The 18,591-nt window shown below is 47.9% G+C and overlaps 1 protein-coding gene across 4 annotated transcripts in view; it reads right to left on the minus strand.

The window, feature by feature from the left end:
- Positions 1 to 1,975: 1,975 nt before the first annotated feature.
- The window catches only part of LOC144153579 (MFS-type transporter SLC18B1-like), a 47,561-nt gene continuing 30,945 nt past the window's right edge, over positions 1,976 to 18,591 (minus strand). For all 4 annotated transcript variants that reach the window (XM_077685208.1, XM_077685209.1, XM_077685206.1 and 1 more), the window contains 8 exons: positions 13,423 to 13,522; positions 10,566 to 10,717; positions 7,923 to 8,021; positions 7,094 to 7,182; positions 5,801 to 5,896; positions 5,055 to 5,129; positions 3,457 to 3,550; positions 1,976 to 2,187 (listed from right to left, as the gene is read on the minus strand). In XM_077685208.1, coding sequence (XP_077541334.1) covers positions 2,068 to 2,187; positions 3,457 to 3,550; positions 5,055 to 5,129; positions 5,801 to 5,896; positions 7,094 to 7,182; positions 7,923 to 8,021; positions 10,566 to 10,717; positions 13,423 to 13,522 — 825 coding nt within the window. In that variant the 3' untranslated portion in view covers positions 1,976 to 2,067. The remainder of the gene's footprint in view (positions 2,188 to 3,456; positions 3,551 to 5,054; positions 5,130 to 5,800; positions 5,897 to 7,093; positions 7,183 to 7,922; positions 8,022 to 10,565; positions 10,718 to 13,422; positions 13,523 to 18,591) is intronic.

Here is an 18,591-nt window from a genome sequence, read left to right on the forward strand (position 1 = left end):
GGTCGCGTATCTGTTAATTGATAAAACTTCCACGCTGGTCTTATGGTGGTTTTCGAAAACTGCGGGGCCGGTGATTTGGTCATGTATGCTGCAATAGCAGAGGCATCTGGGTTGAGGGCTTGCTTTTGGAGGCGCGCTTGACGGCGTTGATGAACTATTCATCAAATGTGTTCAGCTGTGCTTCCTGTTGGAAAATTGGGATGGGGGTGAGGGCTGGTAAGCCAATTATTGCTCGCATAGCCGAATTGTTGATGGATTCGAGAAGCGCCCAGTCTTACTTTTTGAGACAGTTGAATTGAGCCTGATACAATTGCAGGGCTGAAAAATTGCTCGGACCAGCATGCGAATCATCTTGGATGCTGCACCGCCGGCTTTTAAGTGCGAATGCACTTTATAAGCGACCCCAAACCTTCCACCGCCGGCGGCGGCGGCGTCCGCAGTCCTCCTCTCCCTAGCAACGGCGTGGAGCGGAGAGGAGCGTCGGTAGCAACGGCGCGGTGACGTCACTTCACCACGTGACCGCGCTCGCTCCGCCTCCTCGCCGTGGGTGCGCGCCGCTCCCCGCACCGCTCCTCGCGCCGTGACGTCATGGTATGACGTCACAGCGCGCCTCCTCTCCCCAGCAGCTGCCGCGCGCCTCTCTCTCCACCGTGACGTCACACTCTCTCCTCTCCCCCTCGCTCGGCCGCAGCTGCCGTGCGCCGCTGTCCCTCTCCCCTTGCGCTCGCCTCCTCTCTCAGCCACCTGGCTCGGCGCGCTCGGCGCGGCGTACCCCCTATATATGCAGCGATAAACTGCCAGACCTCCGTGGGTCGGCTCGCGCGCGCTCACGGGCGAATGCCAACGGATTTTAACTTTACTCCCCCTCATAGCATCACCCCGTGCATTCGCACTTAACCATGTTCACCCTCGGGGAAATGCTTGGGCGTTTTTTTTTTGACACATTCGACAAAACAGGTGCAGTGATAAGGATGCTTTATGCTTGGCAGAGCGAATCCAAGGTGTCGCAGAACCACAAGCTGAGATATCCAATCTAAGACCCGCAGAGTAGACGTTTGTCTAGGCGTGCCTTGAACAGAAAGGCGAATAGGGGAAGCTGATTAGCGCCGCCGGCCCCATGTGTTGGCCACGGTAAGCAAGGCTGTTTTGGTAGGGGAAAGGGTGAGGCCCAGATACCTGCACCAAGAATGGGTGTCGTTTAGAGCCTTTTGCAGGCTGCCCTCTTGGAGATTAAATTAAGGTCCAGGTGTACCGACCAGATGGTGATGTCCGCGTATATGATGCTGTAAATGTGCTGAGTGGCGCCGATTCGCCAGGCAAGAGGGATCAAGGCCATATTAAAAAAGCAAAGGGGCCAGGACGGAGCCCTGAGGGACTCCGCAAGTACAGTGCGGTCCACAGTTAAAGGGAACCGGCGAGCGCGTGGCCGCTGCGCTCCGCGAAGCGCCTGCCGGAGATGTGGCGAGAATCGGAGACAGCCGGCGCATGCGCTGGCTGTCTCCGATTCTCGTTACATCTCGGCGCATGCGCACTGACCGCACGAGACGGGAGAAGCCGCTGTGTCGCCTGCTACGGCGCTTCGCCTTGCCGCTAAGCATCATTCGAGAGCGAAATTCTGCTATCGCAAGCTGAGAAGCACAGCGCAGCTCTGTAGCAGACGACAGTGCGGCTTCTCTCGTATCATGGAAGCAGTGCGCATGCGCCGGCTGTCCCCTATTCTCGCCACATCTCTGCGACGGCGCTTCGAGGAGCGCCGTGGTCATGAGCACGCCGGTTCCCTTTAGCAGTGGACCGAACTGTACGTGTTCATGAAAACTATCCTATTCTGCTCAGCCGAGACATTTTGTTCAGCTCGCAGAGTCACGATGATCTGGAGGGGAAGACATTGCTGATAGATATACCTCCTTTGAGAGTGCACGGCCAATGTAGTGGTGAACTTTTTGTCGGCAACCCGCCTCTTGAGGTGAACGAGACCTTTCCGCGAGTATAAAATCAGTTTATTTGAAGCGGATGACACAGCTAAAAGAGCAATGAATCGTGCGATGGTGGACGGGTGAGTGAGTGGATTCAAATGCTTGTCGTCGACGTCGTTACTCGGCCAGATTGCCCAGATGTGGAGATCTGCGCCGTTTTCATTTTCTTTGCGCTGCAGAGCGAGTGAATCCAGAGCGCTATAGTTGCTGGGGCCTGGAATGAGGCAGGAAAAAAATAAAACAATAACAAAAAAAAAACCTATTAAGGAACGTTTTGCGAAGGCAAAATCAAGCGTTGCAAATGTGCAAAATGCGACCCATAGCTTTAATGTCTTCCTTAACTACAGGCTTAGAGCGAACAAATATGATTGAGAGGCCATAAAAACTCGCGCATTACGACGTGCTGTGAACGAATACACAAGTTGCAACAAGGTATGACGATGGCGTTGCTTGTATCTGTGTTTATCGCTGGCTATACTTACAGGGTGGATGCGATTCAAGGGCTGGGCTCTTATCTATACTGTAACATTTGGTATCTCTGACCACAGTCAACATCAAAGTATTGTCTTTAGCAAATAAGACTATCAACGTTTGCGGTCGGGAAAACACCTGAGCTACAATCTTCGGCCGCACCCACAGAGCGAACGACACCCCCTCGACAACAAGGCCACAGCAAGTAATAAGCGCGTAAGAATAATTGATAGCTTTCTTTTCTTGAACTTGCTCATTTTCGTTCTCTCGTTGGTCAGGTTCGAGGAATCATCGTTATAATGCCATAAATATGCAATAGCTTGATGACAGCCATTAAAGGCTTTCTTATCTGGTCGGTGCTTTGAACGCAAATAATAGGTTGCACTCCCACACATCCTTATCACCAAGTGCTTGGGACACATCTTATCTTGTTCAACGCAACCGAACATGCCCATTGCCGTCGTAGCGCAGCGCCGACATTTACCGTTCAGCGAGTATATAGTACAGGCGCACCGGCATAAATAAAAACAGATTTCACGAGCCAAGCGCTCACGTGCGTATCTTCCGCATGAGCCACAACGTGTCTAGTTCTAACGCTATTTAAACACGCCATCTAGATTCGCTTTAACTTCAGTTGCCTTCTGAGTGCGCTAAAAACCACGAGCTAGGCGGGCTTGTCGACAGTGTTGACGGGGTGAAAACGATGGTCACGTATTGGTCTATTGCGGGTATCTTTACATTTATTTACATTGTAGCCGTAAGTTAGTAATCACTGATAGCTAATAAATGCGTGAATACTCGCCGACCTAGAGGAACCAAAAAACGGCGAATTGTAATATGTCACCGTTTCGTTCCAATTTCACTAAGACAGTGTGCAATGCAAACACTTGGTACTGAGAATGAAAGTGCATGCAAGATGCAAGTACAATATGTCATTGGTCCTTTGTCACTGGTAATCGTCTCGACACGCGGTGACGTTTTTTACTGCATATTGCAATGAAGCGCCACTCACCCACACGACCAGAAGCCCAAACATCAGCATGGTACCTTTCCGGTATCCGTACAGCTCGACGACGTAGCCGGCGATTGGGGGAGTAATCATGGCACTGCACAAGGAATAGATTGATGAAAAAGGCCAGAAACGAGCACAAAGCGTCGCAGTAGTTCTTGTGCAACGAAAACGTCGGTGTGATTGTTGGGATCAGAAATATCGAAATAATATTTGCGTGCGTAACTGAGAGACACCAGTTGTTTTCTTGTTGGAGGGTCTGCTCTATCGAATTCCTTACTGAGCTGCAATGGTATATCGCACTGATGGGGATCTGTGCGGCAAGTGTGAACGCCTCACTGGCCTTTTCTCATTTCTGGTAGATGCATTCCACCGCAGGTAAAGACATGGTCACAATGATTAGTGGTCGAGCGCCTTCATGTCTGAATGGTCCGGCAAAAGGCAGTTAAAAATAATCACGAAGTACTGTGTTAATGCCCTAGCAACGTGAAATATTAAAACTTAAGCGTTTAATTGTCGGGCTAACATTTTCATGCGGTGCGGGCGTACTGAAGCTACCTTCCGTAAAACCCAGTGAAGTGCCTCTGACCTCGTGGATAAATGACTGCAATATTTGACGGGACTTTACAGTTTTTTTTTGCAAAAACCTCGAGCAGTCCTTGTTTCAGATTGGAAGATGGGCCAGCATCACATTTTTACACACTATGTGATCTCGCTTTGGGCGTCCCATTACAAGATTTTGGGGCTTTACAGTCACATTTGAAGTATATATGAAAATGGTGCCTTGTGGTATACTTAATTCTGGTATTAGACTTCGGGAGGCTGCCTGAACGGTTTCTTTCAACGTCATGTGCTGTCCCACTCATGTTTCACGTTCTACTTGTTGTAAATGATTCTCGCAACAAGTAAATAAATTCTGTTGCGCATTGAATTATAGCAACGATTCACGAAAGGACACATAGCCAGCTTTAATATTACATCCAGTTACGTTCAGTTGAAATAGGCTAGGAGTAGTTCAAGTATGCTTTGGGGCATGATATTATCACCAAAGGAATGTTTCTGATTTGTGTGGTATCTTATGTCACGTTGTTATATGCGCGAGGAATCTTGTTGCCACAGCAGTTCGCATCTTGCCTTTCGTTGATATAAAGCTATCAGCTTATCGCAGCGACAGACCGCCGACAGATACTCTTGTTTACCCATTAGCGCTTCTCTCGGTCAAACAAGAGTCATCCGGCTATTCTGCCGCAGTTAAGAGTTCTACATTGTACAATAGGAAACATGATGACCCGACAAGCACGGCTTGGTAGAATGTTTTATTCGAAATCCTTTTATTGCAGAAAAATTACCTTTAGAAATTACCTCATTTAAGTTGACCCCACAATTAAACGCGAACAAAAACCCTAGCTATCTTCTAGTTCAACGCTCGTAAAGGTACCTGCTGAAAAAAAAAAGGATTATTCGTGCGCGTACTAATTTGGGATAGATAGATGCTAGCATGCAACAAATTACTTTATTTTATGAGAAAAGAAAGTGGCCACTGTACAGTGCTTCACTGACGCAGCTTTATATTTTCTTAGACTGCATGTGAACAAACTTACCCGAACACAGCGAATGTGAATACCGTGCTGGAAAGGAAGCCATTCGTTCGCATGTTGTCTGGATATCCCCGCTGGCTGCATGAAAAATAAAAAAGTAGTTTAGGAAAGGATGTGGGTAAGCTAGAGGGTGAGAAGCCTTCGCCTCCAGTATATGCATAGGCCGTCCCTAACACCCCACTGCCTACCCGATTTTTCCCAAACACACGAAGTGTAAAAGGTGGGAATGTGTGAACTTGTACACGTCTATTGCAGCTCGAAGATGGTTGTCGTCCCGCGTTGTCATCTCAAGTGTGCGCAATCTTCCAGGCTTGGAGCCCGGTATACCATTGCTTAACTCTGCTGGCGTCTCCCACGGCCAGAACGAAACAGGACTGAAGCCAGGGCGAGTAGCTTTATAATTCTTACTTCGACACAATAACCCGACACTGCAGCGTCTCTCCTCATCCTGTTGCTTGGGCTCTCTTAAATGAGGACTGAGGGTGATATTGCTCGTCGCCCTAACGCTCGTCGTGCTGTCCCGCAGGTCGCCGTGCTGTTGGTTTTCTTTTGCCCTACCGTTTTCCTCTCTCCCTCTTATTCTTCTACCTCAACTCGGGTAGAACCTCTCTGACAGCACTGCACCCAGCATGTGAGTGTTCCTACATGTAACGCTTCTGGAATTCCGGAGCAGTACGGCCATCTGTGATTTTTCTGCCACGCTTACTCGGTGTCCGCATAGTAGAACCATTGCATAGGTCAACACTTACACGGCACGTTTGAGTCCATGGCAGTACCCGCATACAAACTGCGCTGACATGCCGAGCCCGGTGAAAACTTGGGAAATGTAAACAAGCGGTAGAGACCTGGGTGGGGAAAAAAGCACACTCGTTTAAATGAAGGCTGCTAAAAGAAGAAGTAGAACCTACGACAGATCACAAGTGATAGGAGACCGCGAGATCGCATATGGGGAACACCATTTGTGGCACCGAAGCTAAGGACAACATTTGCACATTTAATACAAATTTAAACATTTTGTAGCAGTTAGATGTGTTGTGGGAATTGTTTACCGAACCTAGGAACATTCTTTTCTTCCAAGCTTCGTGTATACGCGAGTTTTTTTTTTTTCCTTCTAGAGAGGATAAGGATAGGCCAGGGGGCAAATGCTATGGGGTCCATGAAAATCTCCGGTGGGTTTTTTTTCTCGCGGTCTCACGTGATTGGATCCCCCCGCGCGCGAAAACGGCACGAAATACGACCTGGGCAGCCACTAACGCGAGGCCGCGTGAGAAATTAGCCCGACCGAAAGTTTTCCGGCACCCCGTAGTATTTTCCCATAGCTGTCACTTTGGTAGCCCCCACCCCGCACGCTTCCGGGCCAGTTTTCCCAACCTGTTATCGACATTCATGGCGGCGTACCAGGCTCTCTCCCACTCCCCGGCCGCCATGCTGTTCTGCTTCCCGTTCAAACTGTGCGCTTGTTCCTTTGACGCACACCTGACGAAACCCAGACGCCACCTTATGCGGCTGGCCTCTGCGCGCATCTGCATGTTGGGAGCACAATCCCGTACTGTGCCTACGCCAGTTTTATATTACGTTGTTCACGACTTTCTTCGAAGGCAGCCCAGAATTAATAATCATTCTCCGACCGTTCGCCCCTCTGCAGCCGCACCTCCCTTCCTGTGGTATTATAAAGGGTGCCACCTCATGAGAGAAAAGCGTGGTAGCTCTGGCCAGCGTTGGCTTGCTTGTTGAGATAAGAGCCGTTTCGAAAAGTTTTGTTAACACAGTTCGTTTACGCGGAATGATGGGGGGTACCTACAAAAACATCCCTTGCTCCGATATTTCGGGTGATCACTTCGCAGCGATTATGAGAAATTAGCCAGTTATGGTGCCAGGCATCCCGCTTCCGAAGTGACGTGTTTGCGAATTGTAGTGGCTCATATAACGGGGATTTTGCACTTGTATCGCCCTACAGGCGGTAAAAAACGTCCCTACAGCTTCGTGAAATAGGGGTAGAAGCAGCGATGCCAAAAACAGTGCGAATGATGAGGGCTAATTACCTGACCACAGGCAAGAAAGGGGCCGGTCCAATCACCAGGTAAGCCACTATTGTAAATAGCTGTCCAAGCATACCATAGAATGGTTCCAACTGCGGGGAAAAAATCGCAATGTTTGTTTTTTCTGGGCTTATTTATACCCTGTTCACCGATAAATACAACATAGTGGTACTTTTTACACCTCAGTGTGGGTTAAGTTTATTGGCAAGCAAGATTGTAAATTGTCCCTCGTCGATGTTGAACCACCACACCGAAAGCGACGGCAAACGTCGTCCCACTTCAACGTTCTGGGTAAACGTTGTTTTTTTCCAAAGGGTAACACCGGGTGGAACAACGTGATTTTATGTAGCTATTGCCAAGTGAACGAGCATTTCTGGTAAAACTTAGAGCGCGACTTAATAAGGACGACTGAAAGAAGACAATCACAAGCGCTTGTGTTTGTCTTCTTTCTGTCGTCCTTGTTAAATCGCGCTCCAAGTTTTACCAAAAAATGCATCAACTTGCCCAACAGTCTGTTCTACTGAACGAGAATTATTCGGACAATTAACTTCAAAAATCAGTCTCCTGCGGCGGAGATTTCACACGCTCAGGCCGGAGGCAGTCCGTAAATCTATTTTAAACGTAGTTTTAAAATTTTCGAAATTTTAAACTTTAAATTGGGGAAAAATTTTTTAAACAACTTGATTTAAGATGTCGTCGGAATCGAGATGATTTTGCGTCGACGCCAGACAGACAACTACAGTAAAAAAATAACAAATCTGGTGAGGGAAACATTTGCCCGCTTGCAACCCGTACATTTCATGTATACAACGTACACTCGTGTGATGCTTACACTATAGTGAGAGAAGGCTCCGGCGATAAACCCTCCGACGGAGTAACTCGCGAACTGGACCGTGTAGACGCTGCCGAGAACGGTGCCGGTAAGGTTGAACTGGAACATGAAGAAAGAAAACAAGCGTATTCATATCTCTGTCTGGCACGCACAGATGCAGCTCTTCCACCACTCTCGATACCAGACAGAGCGCACCGCGGTCACCACTGGTTAATATAAATCATGCTGTGTTACATCTCGGAATCAAACTATCAGTGTGCGGCAGCCGAAGGTACCGTAAAGGTGACTGCAGGGTCGCGACACGAGTCTACCTTTGATTTTGGGAAGAACTTGCCGGAACCACTTTGTTGACGCTCACCATTTCAATCTTTGGGGTTTGACCCACCCAAGCTGCACCTGTGCCATGAGGCGCGCCGTTATGGCTCTGGCTTAATCTTTAATCAGGGGATCTTTAACGTGCGACAAAATCTCGACACTCGGGTGTTTTCGCTTTCCGCCTCCATCTGAAATGCAGCCTCAGCGGCCCGGATCGGACGCGTGTGCATGGGCTCAGCAGCACAACGCATTAGCCACTGAGCCACCTCGGCGGGTAAATGCCCTCCATATATGGACATGCATGGTTCGTGAAGTGCTCCGAAGCGTATTTGCGCATATACCTAGGCTTGTTCGTTTTCGGGTAAAACCAGATTTCTCCCCGAGTGGACTTTTTCAAAGGAGCACTCTGCACAATTGTGGGCTGACGTTCCGCCGTTCCCAATCAGTACTTGCTGGAAGCAAGCCCCACAAGCACAGCTTCCAAACTCTTGGGGTATTCGAATGACTCGACCACCCGCATCTTCAGGTTGGCTAATGCTACCCTGCCATTGTTGTTCCCAGCTAACGGAAGCTGTGTTGTCGAGGGTACCCACGTCACAACAATGAGGGAACAATCGATGACCAGCTTTTCGCGAATAAAATGTTTCATTTGCTAGAAGTTATCAGTGCTATTTACTGCCATAATTTATTCACTTCCAAACAAATGCCAAACTTCGGAGACCATTTTAAAGAGAACCCTGAATCCCCACCAGCTTGAAATAAACACCAATTTTAACGCGTTAGAGTTAAAAAGCTCGTGATACCCTCTAAAATAAACTGAGTGTATTCAAATAAACTTAGTACATCGATCGATTTAACCCGGAAAAAAACCCGAATTTCGGAATGGTTTCACAAAAACACCCGATTTCTCCCCGAAAGTCAGCTCGAGAAATAACATCCGATTTTTGCACCCTCGATTAAAAAAAAAAAAACTGGTTTATTCCTCTGTCATAGGAATCGGTAAAACACGAAAGTGAAATGTGCAGCGAAATCTGCAGCTGAGCATGATTCGCGGGTCGGCGGCTGTCTTGTGGGTGGGCTTGGCGAGCGACGTCCTTCTGGCGGGTCGCGTCGGCAAAGGTGTGCTGGAGTCATTTCCGTGACGGATATGACGTCAGTGAGATCTTGGTGTATGACGTTATAAAACACTTTCATGTTAAAATACAAAACCCGAAAATGAACAACCCTGTGTGCAACGTACTCTTTAGTACTAAAGGTTGCTTCCTCCCAAGAATACCCTGTGTGCAGGGGTGCACCCTTTACAGGCCGCTTGCTTCATTGAACTGGCGTCACTTTTGTGACGGATATGACGTAAGTGAAATCTTCGGGAATCCCGGAATAAAACACTTTCGTGTGAAAATATAAAACCCGAAAACGAACAACCCTACCTACATATACTTTAGCGTTGTAAACGGTGACCCCTATGTATTCTCAGCGGGAAGAGGAGGTGGGGGGGGGGGGGGGGGAAGAAAACCGGTCGCTTAATGGGCGAACTTGAAACAACGACGGTGAAATTCTGCTTTATGGCCACTCTGCACAATCGCGAGGCGTGTTTCTTGAAAAGCCATGCCATCGCGTTACGAGCCCGCGGTGGAAACACCTATGACACGGCTTGCATTCTGACCAGGTCTGCGCTAGGAAAATATATCGTCGATTTTAGAGGACAAGTGACAGAGAAAGAATCTGCAGAAATTCAGAGAATTGTCTACTAATGCGTAGCACTCTTATGCCGCTTGTCTAGAGTGGGAGTTCTTTACAGCCAAAGTTTAGGGTTTTCCTGCATTCTGCCCAACCAATAGCCTTCATTTATGCTATTATAACGATTACAGGTGTGTTACTTCCGCCAAACCTGCATGTCTGTGTAAATGCAGGGCGTTTCACGGTTCGCCATTTTCGATAATATTTTTCTGATTTTTTGGTGTTTCACAATTCTGTCCGACCAATTATCTCCATTTTTGTTATTATAAAAATTACAGGTGGAACTTTCGCGAAGTCTGCATTATTGTGGAAATGCCGGGCGGTACGGGCTTCGTCATTTTCGCAAATATTTTTCTTATTTTTCGGTATTTCAAAATGCTGTCCGGCCAGTTATCTTCATTTACGCTATTATAACGATTAGACGGGGAACTTCAGCGAAATATGCATTTTTGCGTAAATGCAGGGCCTTACACAGTCCTAGCTGCGGGGGTACTCGGCACAGAATGGTACACATTTATAAAGTTTTAAGTCTGGCTTCTCATAGCAAATGGCCGGCGTGGCTATAAACTGACGGCTTGGCTATAAACTGACGTTTTCCAGGCTTGGCTCCAGCGTGGGCTCGTTGAAGCCCAGGATGACCCAGCTCATCATGAGCGTCACCATGTCGGCGAGGAACACGGGATCGACGAGCAACCAGTAGTAGCTGCGGCTACTCTCGCGTTTCTCCGATTCCTCGTCCGTTTCTGAAAAACCAAGCAACGTCTCAGCATCAACAAGAAAGAAGAGAACAACAAAATATTGGTGCTTTACGCACTGAAGAAACTCGTTGGCTAGGAAGGGTACTGTAGGGGAGTGCGGCGAATTAGTGCAGACCAGTTTTTGATCATCAAAGCATTCTGACGGGCTAGTTGGTCTGACATGATGTAAATATATTTGACTAACAAACTGAGTTGATTTCCATGCGCATATATACTACTATCAAGAAGACATGCGGAACCAAGAGAAGTTTAAAATACAAAACTAAAATCACACACACAAAATAATAAATAATAATAATTAAAAAATTAAAACACACATTTTCACCATGACACATGCCGTCTCAACCAGATTATACACCATCAAGAAACGCGATTTCTTTGCCCAACAACGATATTGAATTAACAATAATGCAAACATCCCCCCGGCATGTGTCATGGTGAAAGTGCGTTTCAATTTTTTTGTTTGTTACTAATTATTTCTTGTATGTGATTTTAGTTTTGTATTTTAAACTTCTCTTGGTTCCACGTGTCTACTTGATAGTAGTATAAATGCGCGAGGAAATCAACTCGGTTTGTTAGTCTGCACTCTGTGGTGTGTCTTCTTCGGTCGTCCCATCCTTGTAGCGCAATTTAATTTCCATCACTTTTTGATCCTAAATGTGCTACAAAATATCTACATACGAAGGTTAATTTTTTTAACAGAGGAGCTGTTTAGGCCGAGCAATATCCGTCCGTCGGACCGAAAAACCCCGAAGTGTGAGGGAAGGTGGCGAGGAGGCGAGGGGCCTACGAGCAGGTTTTGGGACTGCGCGCATCAAGAGATAAACGTGGCTAGGGAGGTTTCGGGAATCGAACCTGGGACCTTTACTCCGTGATGCCGGAAACGCAACCACTGGGCCACCCCAAAGGCCCGAGGGGAACGGGGAATTAGCAGCCGGGGGAAACAATAGCATGAGCAGCCGTTTGGAAAGGAAAAAAGAAACGCTTCCGTGGTCACAATAGAATCTTGGTCCTCCGCACTATGCAACCGGCGTCTATATGTCTCAGCTATCATCTCATTCTGGGCGTGCAGCATTTCCTTTGGGTTCGTACCGTTGGCTTTGGACTTGGCCGCTGGTTCTAGCGCGTGCTAACGCGGCATACTTTGGGGGGAAGCCTGCGGACAAAACGATACGGGCCTGCCAGTCATGCAGAACATTCAGCGACAAGTTTAGAGATAAATGTGAGGTGCAACAGCCGGGTCTCCCGTGAAGGGAGAGGGGCTGCCAGCTCTGCTGTTTCTCCTGCCTTGCACCGCTAGTGCAAGCTGCGCCATTTTTTTTTAAATATTGGTCTCCATCAGAAAGAACAGCCGCTGTGGCTATATTCAGAAACTATCCTCTGGCGACCGGTTCACAACGTAGGCACCAACCGCGTATATGCACGCTAAAGAAAGTTCCGCTTTTAAAGACGATAGTCTTTCTTGGGCTACTTGAACCCAGAAATGTTGGCCTGTCTGTATGTCCGTCTGTCTGTTATTCGATTCAGCCGCCTGGCCAAAGTGAAACGGTCTGCTTCTATACTCACCGCGATATCTAAACGTCTAAGTCCGGTTATATTTTCAGACTTGTCAACTTTGTTGAACAAGAACAAGACATCACGCAAACATAAGACAGAAAATTAGTACACAAGGAATATTTACAGCGTTCCTTTTTGAAAAATTCATAGATGCTTGATTTTTGCGAAATTAAATACTACATCTACTCCAGAAAAAAAAATTCACACTGGCGTCTGCTGTCGCCCGCGCCACTATAGCTTCTGGCGGCATTTTAAGAAAACAAGCGGCAACAGTTACGAAAGGTTCCACATTCTGCATGGAACTCACGCGGATTAGAACAACGCGGTTGTATAAACGTTGAAGTGGGGCGCCTCGATTCACGCGCGTCTCCGCCGTACGGCAGCGCTGGCATCGAGGCACCCGGCCTGGAGTAGTGCAACGCGGTAAATTTAAATTCACTTGAGCGAACCTTTAGCATGTTTACCTTGGAAGGAGCGCGATGCAAGAGGAACAACATAATAAGTGAGCGGGAAAGCGAAGGGATGCATTTACTTGGCAAATGTCGACAAAGACTGAAGGACCACCAGAGTATGGTAGCCCAACATGTCTTGTGCGCGTGGATGTTCATCCCGTCACACGGGGATGGTGAAGCGCCATGGGGGTGGAACGCGCACGAACCACATCGAACGAACAAATGATTGCTCCTCGACAGAACACCTTCGAAAACGTGCGCCTGTACAGAATCTCCTGGCAGACAACCTAATCATAAAACAGGCGACCAATAATGAGACAGCAACGCAAAGGGACGTTTCCAAATCTACGTAGCATTTTAAACTAATTTTTTCCTTTCACTACAACAGCTGATAGCTTGCACTTATTGCCCCTACTAGTATGAAGCAGTTGCAACACTGTTTTACCTCGCCGTGAACAAAAATATAGCAAAAACAATAGCCATACAAAATCTGAATTGTACGGTGGTGACATCGCGGGGAGGACCAGTGTTCTTCATCTTTAAGTAGCAGAAAACCAAAAAGCAGCAGCAGGAATCATGAAGTTAACTGTTTCATTTCTGTCCAGCCCACATCATACCTTGACCCCTCGCAGTAGAGCTACTATTTCCAAGCAGCCTATTGTAAGACGTCATGGGACTTACCGCTGTATTGGTCTAGTTTTGAACGAAGCTTGACGATAACGGGAAATGACAACATCGTAATGGCCCCGAGAACGAAAAACGGCAGAGGATAGGCCCACGCCTGCGGGAAAAAAAGACATGGCTTTAACAGACGTAGATTGTGTACTCAACACTGATGTAAATAACATGACATTCCAGGCTGAAAGCGCTCGTTTTCCATTGCATGAAACGGCGTTAAAAGCTACGCCTTTAACGTTCGGGCCATTATGAGGACGGACATTGCACCGGTGCACTGTAGATATCCCATAAAAACAGTGCACTACGGTACGGTTGCTAGCATCTCTGATTCGGATAGGTTGTAAAAAGAAGCTAGAAGTGCCATAATTATAGGTAAACTAGCGTAAGTGATTTAATTTTTTAAAAAATTGACATCAGATGAAGTTTACCTGAACAGGCGTTTTATTCTTTTACTGTTGTGGTACCAATAGCAAGCCACCAAAATGGCAAAATCGGTCTTTGCGGTATGAAGTTTAAGGAGTATGATGATGATGATGGTTGGTGTTTTATGGCGCAAGGCCAACGAGGGCAAAGAGCGCCAAAGCAGTTATTGAGTTTTCATCAGACCGTAAGTACTAAAACATGTAACTAAAAGTAAAGGTGATGCAAAACAAAAGACAATGGAGATGGCTGGGGTATAGGGCCAGGGTGATTACACATGATATGACAAGAGCTGCAGAAAGTTTACCTCAGCTAAAAACTTAAAAACACGTTGACTAGAAAACATTGGTTCGTCGGCTAAAAAGTATGATGGGTGCAAAGGAATGTGTTGTCTGTATAATTCAGGGAAATGTTTGTGTCGTGTTGTGTCAAGTGCCTTGCATGTGATTAGTATGTGGACTACGGATAGGCCCTTTCCACACCTGCTACACGTGGGTCCCGAAGTACCAGTGAGCAGGTGGGAGTGCGTCGCATGTGTGTGGCCCATCCGCAGCCTAGCCAGGGCGACTTCAGTGTATCTGTTGTGTGAGTCAGTTATGTAGCGTCCAAGTTGTGGCTTTATTATGTGTAGTTTGTTGTCTGTTTGTTGACTCCAGTGTAATTGCCATGTGTTACGAAGCTGTCGTCTGATGTGTGTCGGTGTAAGGTACTGTTGTAACGTCAACTGTAGTCATGAGAGCAGCATCACCAGCCATTTGGTCGGCGGCCTCATTGCCAGGGATTCCACAATGCCCTGGTACCCAGCATATAGTTATTTCAAGATTTGAGGCATATGCAGACATTAGTACCTTGAAAAGAGCATTTATGACATAGTTTTTAGATGACCTTCCTAATGACAGTGCCTGTACAACGCTTTGAGAGTCTGTGTACACAATGGACTTGGGAATTTTATGTCTGATGATGTGGTTTGTAACGAGTAAAATGCCATATGCTTCTGCCGTGTAAATACTGTTATGAAAATTCATTGTTTTGCTTACTCTAAAATTTGGTCCGTGCGCTGCACAAGATACCGTAGAACCAGTTTTCGACGCGTCGCTATAGAATTCTGCGCACCTGTACTTGTCCTGCAGGAAGAGGAAGTGCTGCAGAATTGCATTCTTGGGTACCCTATTTTTTTCTACAAGAGTGAATGACAGGTCGCATGATACAGGACGAAGATGCCATGGTGCGATGAAATTTTGAATGGGTGTCTTGTGCGTGTCTGAAAGAGGGACCGTGAGTGCAGAAGCCTCCTCCCTAACTCTGAAAGAGAAAGGTAAGGAAACGGATGGCCTGTTTAAAAAGAGTTGCAAGTTTGATGTATTGTTCATGATGGGATTAAAAGGATGGTTGGTAAGGGACACAATCTTAGATGCATACAGCAGGTCAACATACTCCCGCTGATGCCCTAGACACCACTTGTCGCACTCGACATAAAGGCTTTCGACAGGGCTAGTGCGGAAAGCGCCGCATGAGAGGCGAAGGCCAAGATGCAGCACTGGGTCGAGCATTCTCAGTGCGGTCTTTGTCGCCGACCCATACACGACACTGCCGTAGTCGAGCCGGGACCCCACCAACGCTGTGTACAGGCGCAGCAGGAGTTGTTTGTCGGCCCCATAAGATTGATGCGAGAGAACCTTAAGAATATTCATTGCCTTTAGGCATTTACATTTGAGCTGTTTGACATGAGGAATGAATGTAAGTTTTTCATCGAATAAAATGCCTAAAAACTTGTGCTCCTTGTTCACAGGAATTGGCACATTCGCAAGAGTGATGCCTGGGTCCGGGTGGACCCCACGCTTCCTGGAGAATACAACACACGAGCTCTTTCCGGGATTAATTTTAAAACCATTCTTGTCTGCCCAGCCGGCAAGCTTCTTGACACCGAGCTGGACTTGACGTTCGCAGATGGACATATTACATGATTTAAAAGATATCTGCACATCATCTACATACATGGAGTAAGAAATTGTAGGCGGCAGTGCCTTCCCAAGGGAGTTCATTTTTACTATGAAGAGAGTGCAGCTTAGAACTCCGCCTTGCGGCACGCCATTTTCTTGCACGTGTACCTTTGACAGTGCAGAACCAACTCTGACGCGAAAGGTTCTCTCCGACAAATAGCTAGCAAGGGTGTTAAACATATTACCAGACACACCGAATGACTTCAGGTCAGTAAGAATCCCATGACGCCAAGCGGTGTCATAGGCCTTTTCTAGGTCGAAAAACACAGTTAAACAGAACTGTTTATGCACGAAGGCATCCTTAATATACGACTCTAGTGCCACAAGTTGATCATTCGTGGATCGCCCCGCCCTGAACCCTGCCTGGCAGCTCTCGAGAAGGCCGTTATACTCCAAAAAGTACACGAGCCTCCGGTTTATCATCTTCTCGAGAAGCTTGCACAGGCAGCTGGTCAGGGCAATGGGTCGATAGCTAGCGGGAGAAGAAGGGTCCTTCCCTTCTTTCAAGAATGCTACAACTATGGCATCCCTCCAAGACTTTGGAATGTGCCCCGAAAGCCATATCTTGTTGAAAAGGTGAAGAAGTGTTACAAGAGTGTCTGTGTGTAAGTTCTGTATCATTGTATATGTAATGTTGTCTGGGCCTGGAGCTGAGGGTTTACACGTGCTCAGAGCAGCCCTGAGCTCATGTAGTGAAAACAGGGAGTTGTACGAAGTCTGTGATTTGTTGTTGTCGTGTAGGGACTTCTTTTCACAAGAGGCTTTATGTTTCAGGAAAGTGTTCGTGTAGTGTGCTGAACTGGACACGTGTTGAAAGTGTTGTGCGAGTGTGTCAGCCTGGTCTTCCAGAGTGTCCCCTGTTGTACTGACCAGGGGCAGGCTGTGTGTCTGTAGTCCTTTGAGTTTGCGTATACGTGTCCATACTTTCCGTGTGTCTGTGTAGGAGTTTATTGATGTTATGAATGTACGCCAACTCTCTCGTTTTGCCTCACGGCGCACACGTTTTCCTAATGCCTTGGCCCGTTTGAACAAGAGGAGGTTTCCCGACGTGGGGTACCGACGAAGGATACCCCACGCCTTGTTCTGGGCCTCTCGCGCCCGCCTACAGTCCTCATTCCACCACGGCCTCCGCTGGTTGCGCGGGGCACCAGAGACGTGGGGAATGGACTTTTCGGCGGCGTCGAGGATGTGCGCCGTGAGGAGTTGGGTAGCTTCTTCAACGTGTAGGTGTCCTATGGATGTGTGGTGTAGTTTGGATGTCTCTGTGAATGTATTCCAGTTAGCTCGTGCTTCATTGAACCTATTATGGGAAGATGAACTGCTTGGGCCTTTATCTATATATGTAAGTGAGGTGGGGAAGTGGTCACTGCCATATGGGTCAGTTCCCACACCCCACTCGAGAAGAGGAAAGAGAACTGCGGAGCCAATCGCCAAGTCAAGACATGAGTATGTGTTGTGTCCTATGTTATGGTATGTAGGCTGTTTACTGTTGAAAAGGCATGCTCCTGAAGATGTAAGGAATTTCTCTATGAGGCGACCTCGGGCATCCGTGCGAGAAGAGCCCCAAAGAGTGTTGTGAGCATTAAGGTCGCCTGTCAGGATGTATGGTTCGGGCAGCTGGTCAACCAGCGCCTCGAAATCAGAGCTTAAAGGTGAAACATCAGGAGGAATGTATATGGAGCATACCGTTATCAACCTATTAAATATTATCGTTCGAATTGCCACAGCCTCCAGGATAGTGTTCAAGGTGACAGGGTGGCATGCTAAGGATTTGCGGGCGATTATGGCCACACCGCCAGAAGAGTGTGTGCAGCCAACCCTGTCCTTTCTGTATACCAGGTAACTATTCAAGAAATTTGTGTTCTTGGAATTCAGGTGTGTTTCCTGAACACACATTACACTTGGCTGATAAGCATGCAGAATCTCATAGACGTCGTCAAGATTATTTAGAAGGCCTCTGCAGTTCCATTGAACGATATTTTCTCTTCCCATTTTTATGTATTAGAGCTACTGGAGTGTGACTATTTATGTAGGGTCTTTCGGGGCTTGGATTCTTGGACGGGGTTTTTTTACCTCCTCTGGAGGTTTAGATGGGGGGACCCGTTCCTTCCGCTGCGAAGCAGACAGGAAGGGTCCCACATCCATGTCATCATCTGATTTGGAAGGGGTACCCGGCGTACCGGACCCCCCGGACCTGGCACCCTTTGCGGTGCCCTTCGTTTTGGCCGCGACCGCCGAGGGCGTCAGGAGCGCCCCGGGTGGCACAGGCGGTGCGGCGGAGGTGGGAACTGCTGCGGTTTCCTCCAGCTCCATCTCCTCCGGGCCCTCGCATGTGCTTCGGGCCGGTGGAGAGGAGGAAACAGAGGGTGCAGCAGCATCCCCAACGGACGTGGATGCCACCACAGCCGCTGCTGACTTAGCAGGCGGTGCGGTGGCGGGTTGGGCTGCCAGAGGCAACCCAGGGGGGGGCGGGGGCGGGACCAAGTCCGACTCGCGGTACTGGGTCCCCGCCGAAACAAGACGCCGCTCCGCCCCCCGGCGAGCTGCGTCGGCGTACCTCCCCAGGGGGAAAGAGGCGAACCTCTTTCGCGCCTCTGGGAAGGTAAGATTCTCAGTCACTTTTACCTTGATGATCTCCTTCTCCTGTTTGAATTTCTCACATGTTCTAGAGTAGGCCCCGTGGGGTCCCTTGCAGTTAGCACAGATGAGGGTTTGTGATGGGCAGTTGTCAGATGCGTGATCATGTTGTGCA

The sequence above is a fragment of the Haemaphysalis longicornis genome, unplaced genomic scaffold (assembly GCF_048455015.1).
Source record: "Haemaphysalis longicornis isolate Haplotype H1 unplaced genomic scaffold, Haemaphysalis longicornis Haplotype H1 scaffold_9, whole genome shotgun sequence".
Classification (NCBI taxonomy): Eukaryota; Metazoa; Arthropoda; class Arachnida; order Ixodida; family Ixodidae; genus Haemaphysalis; species Haemaphysalis longicornis.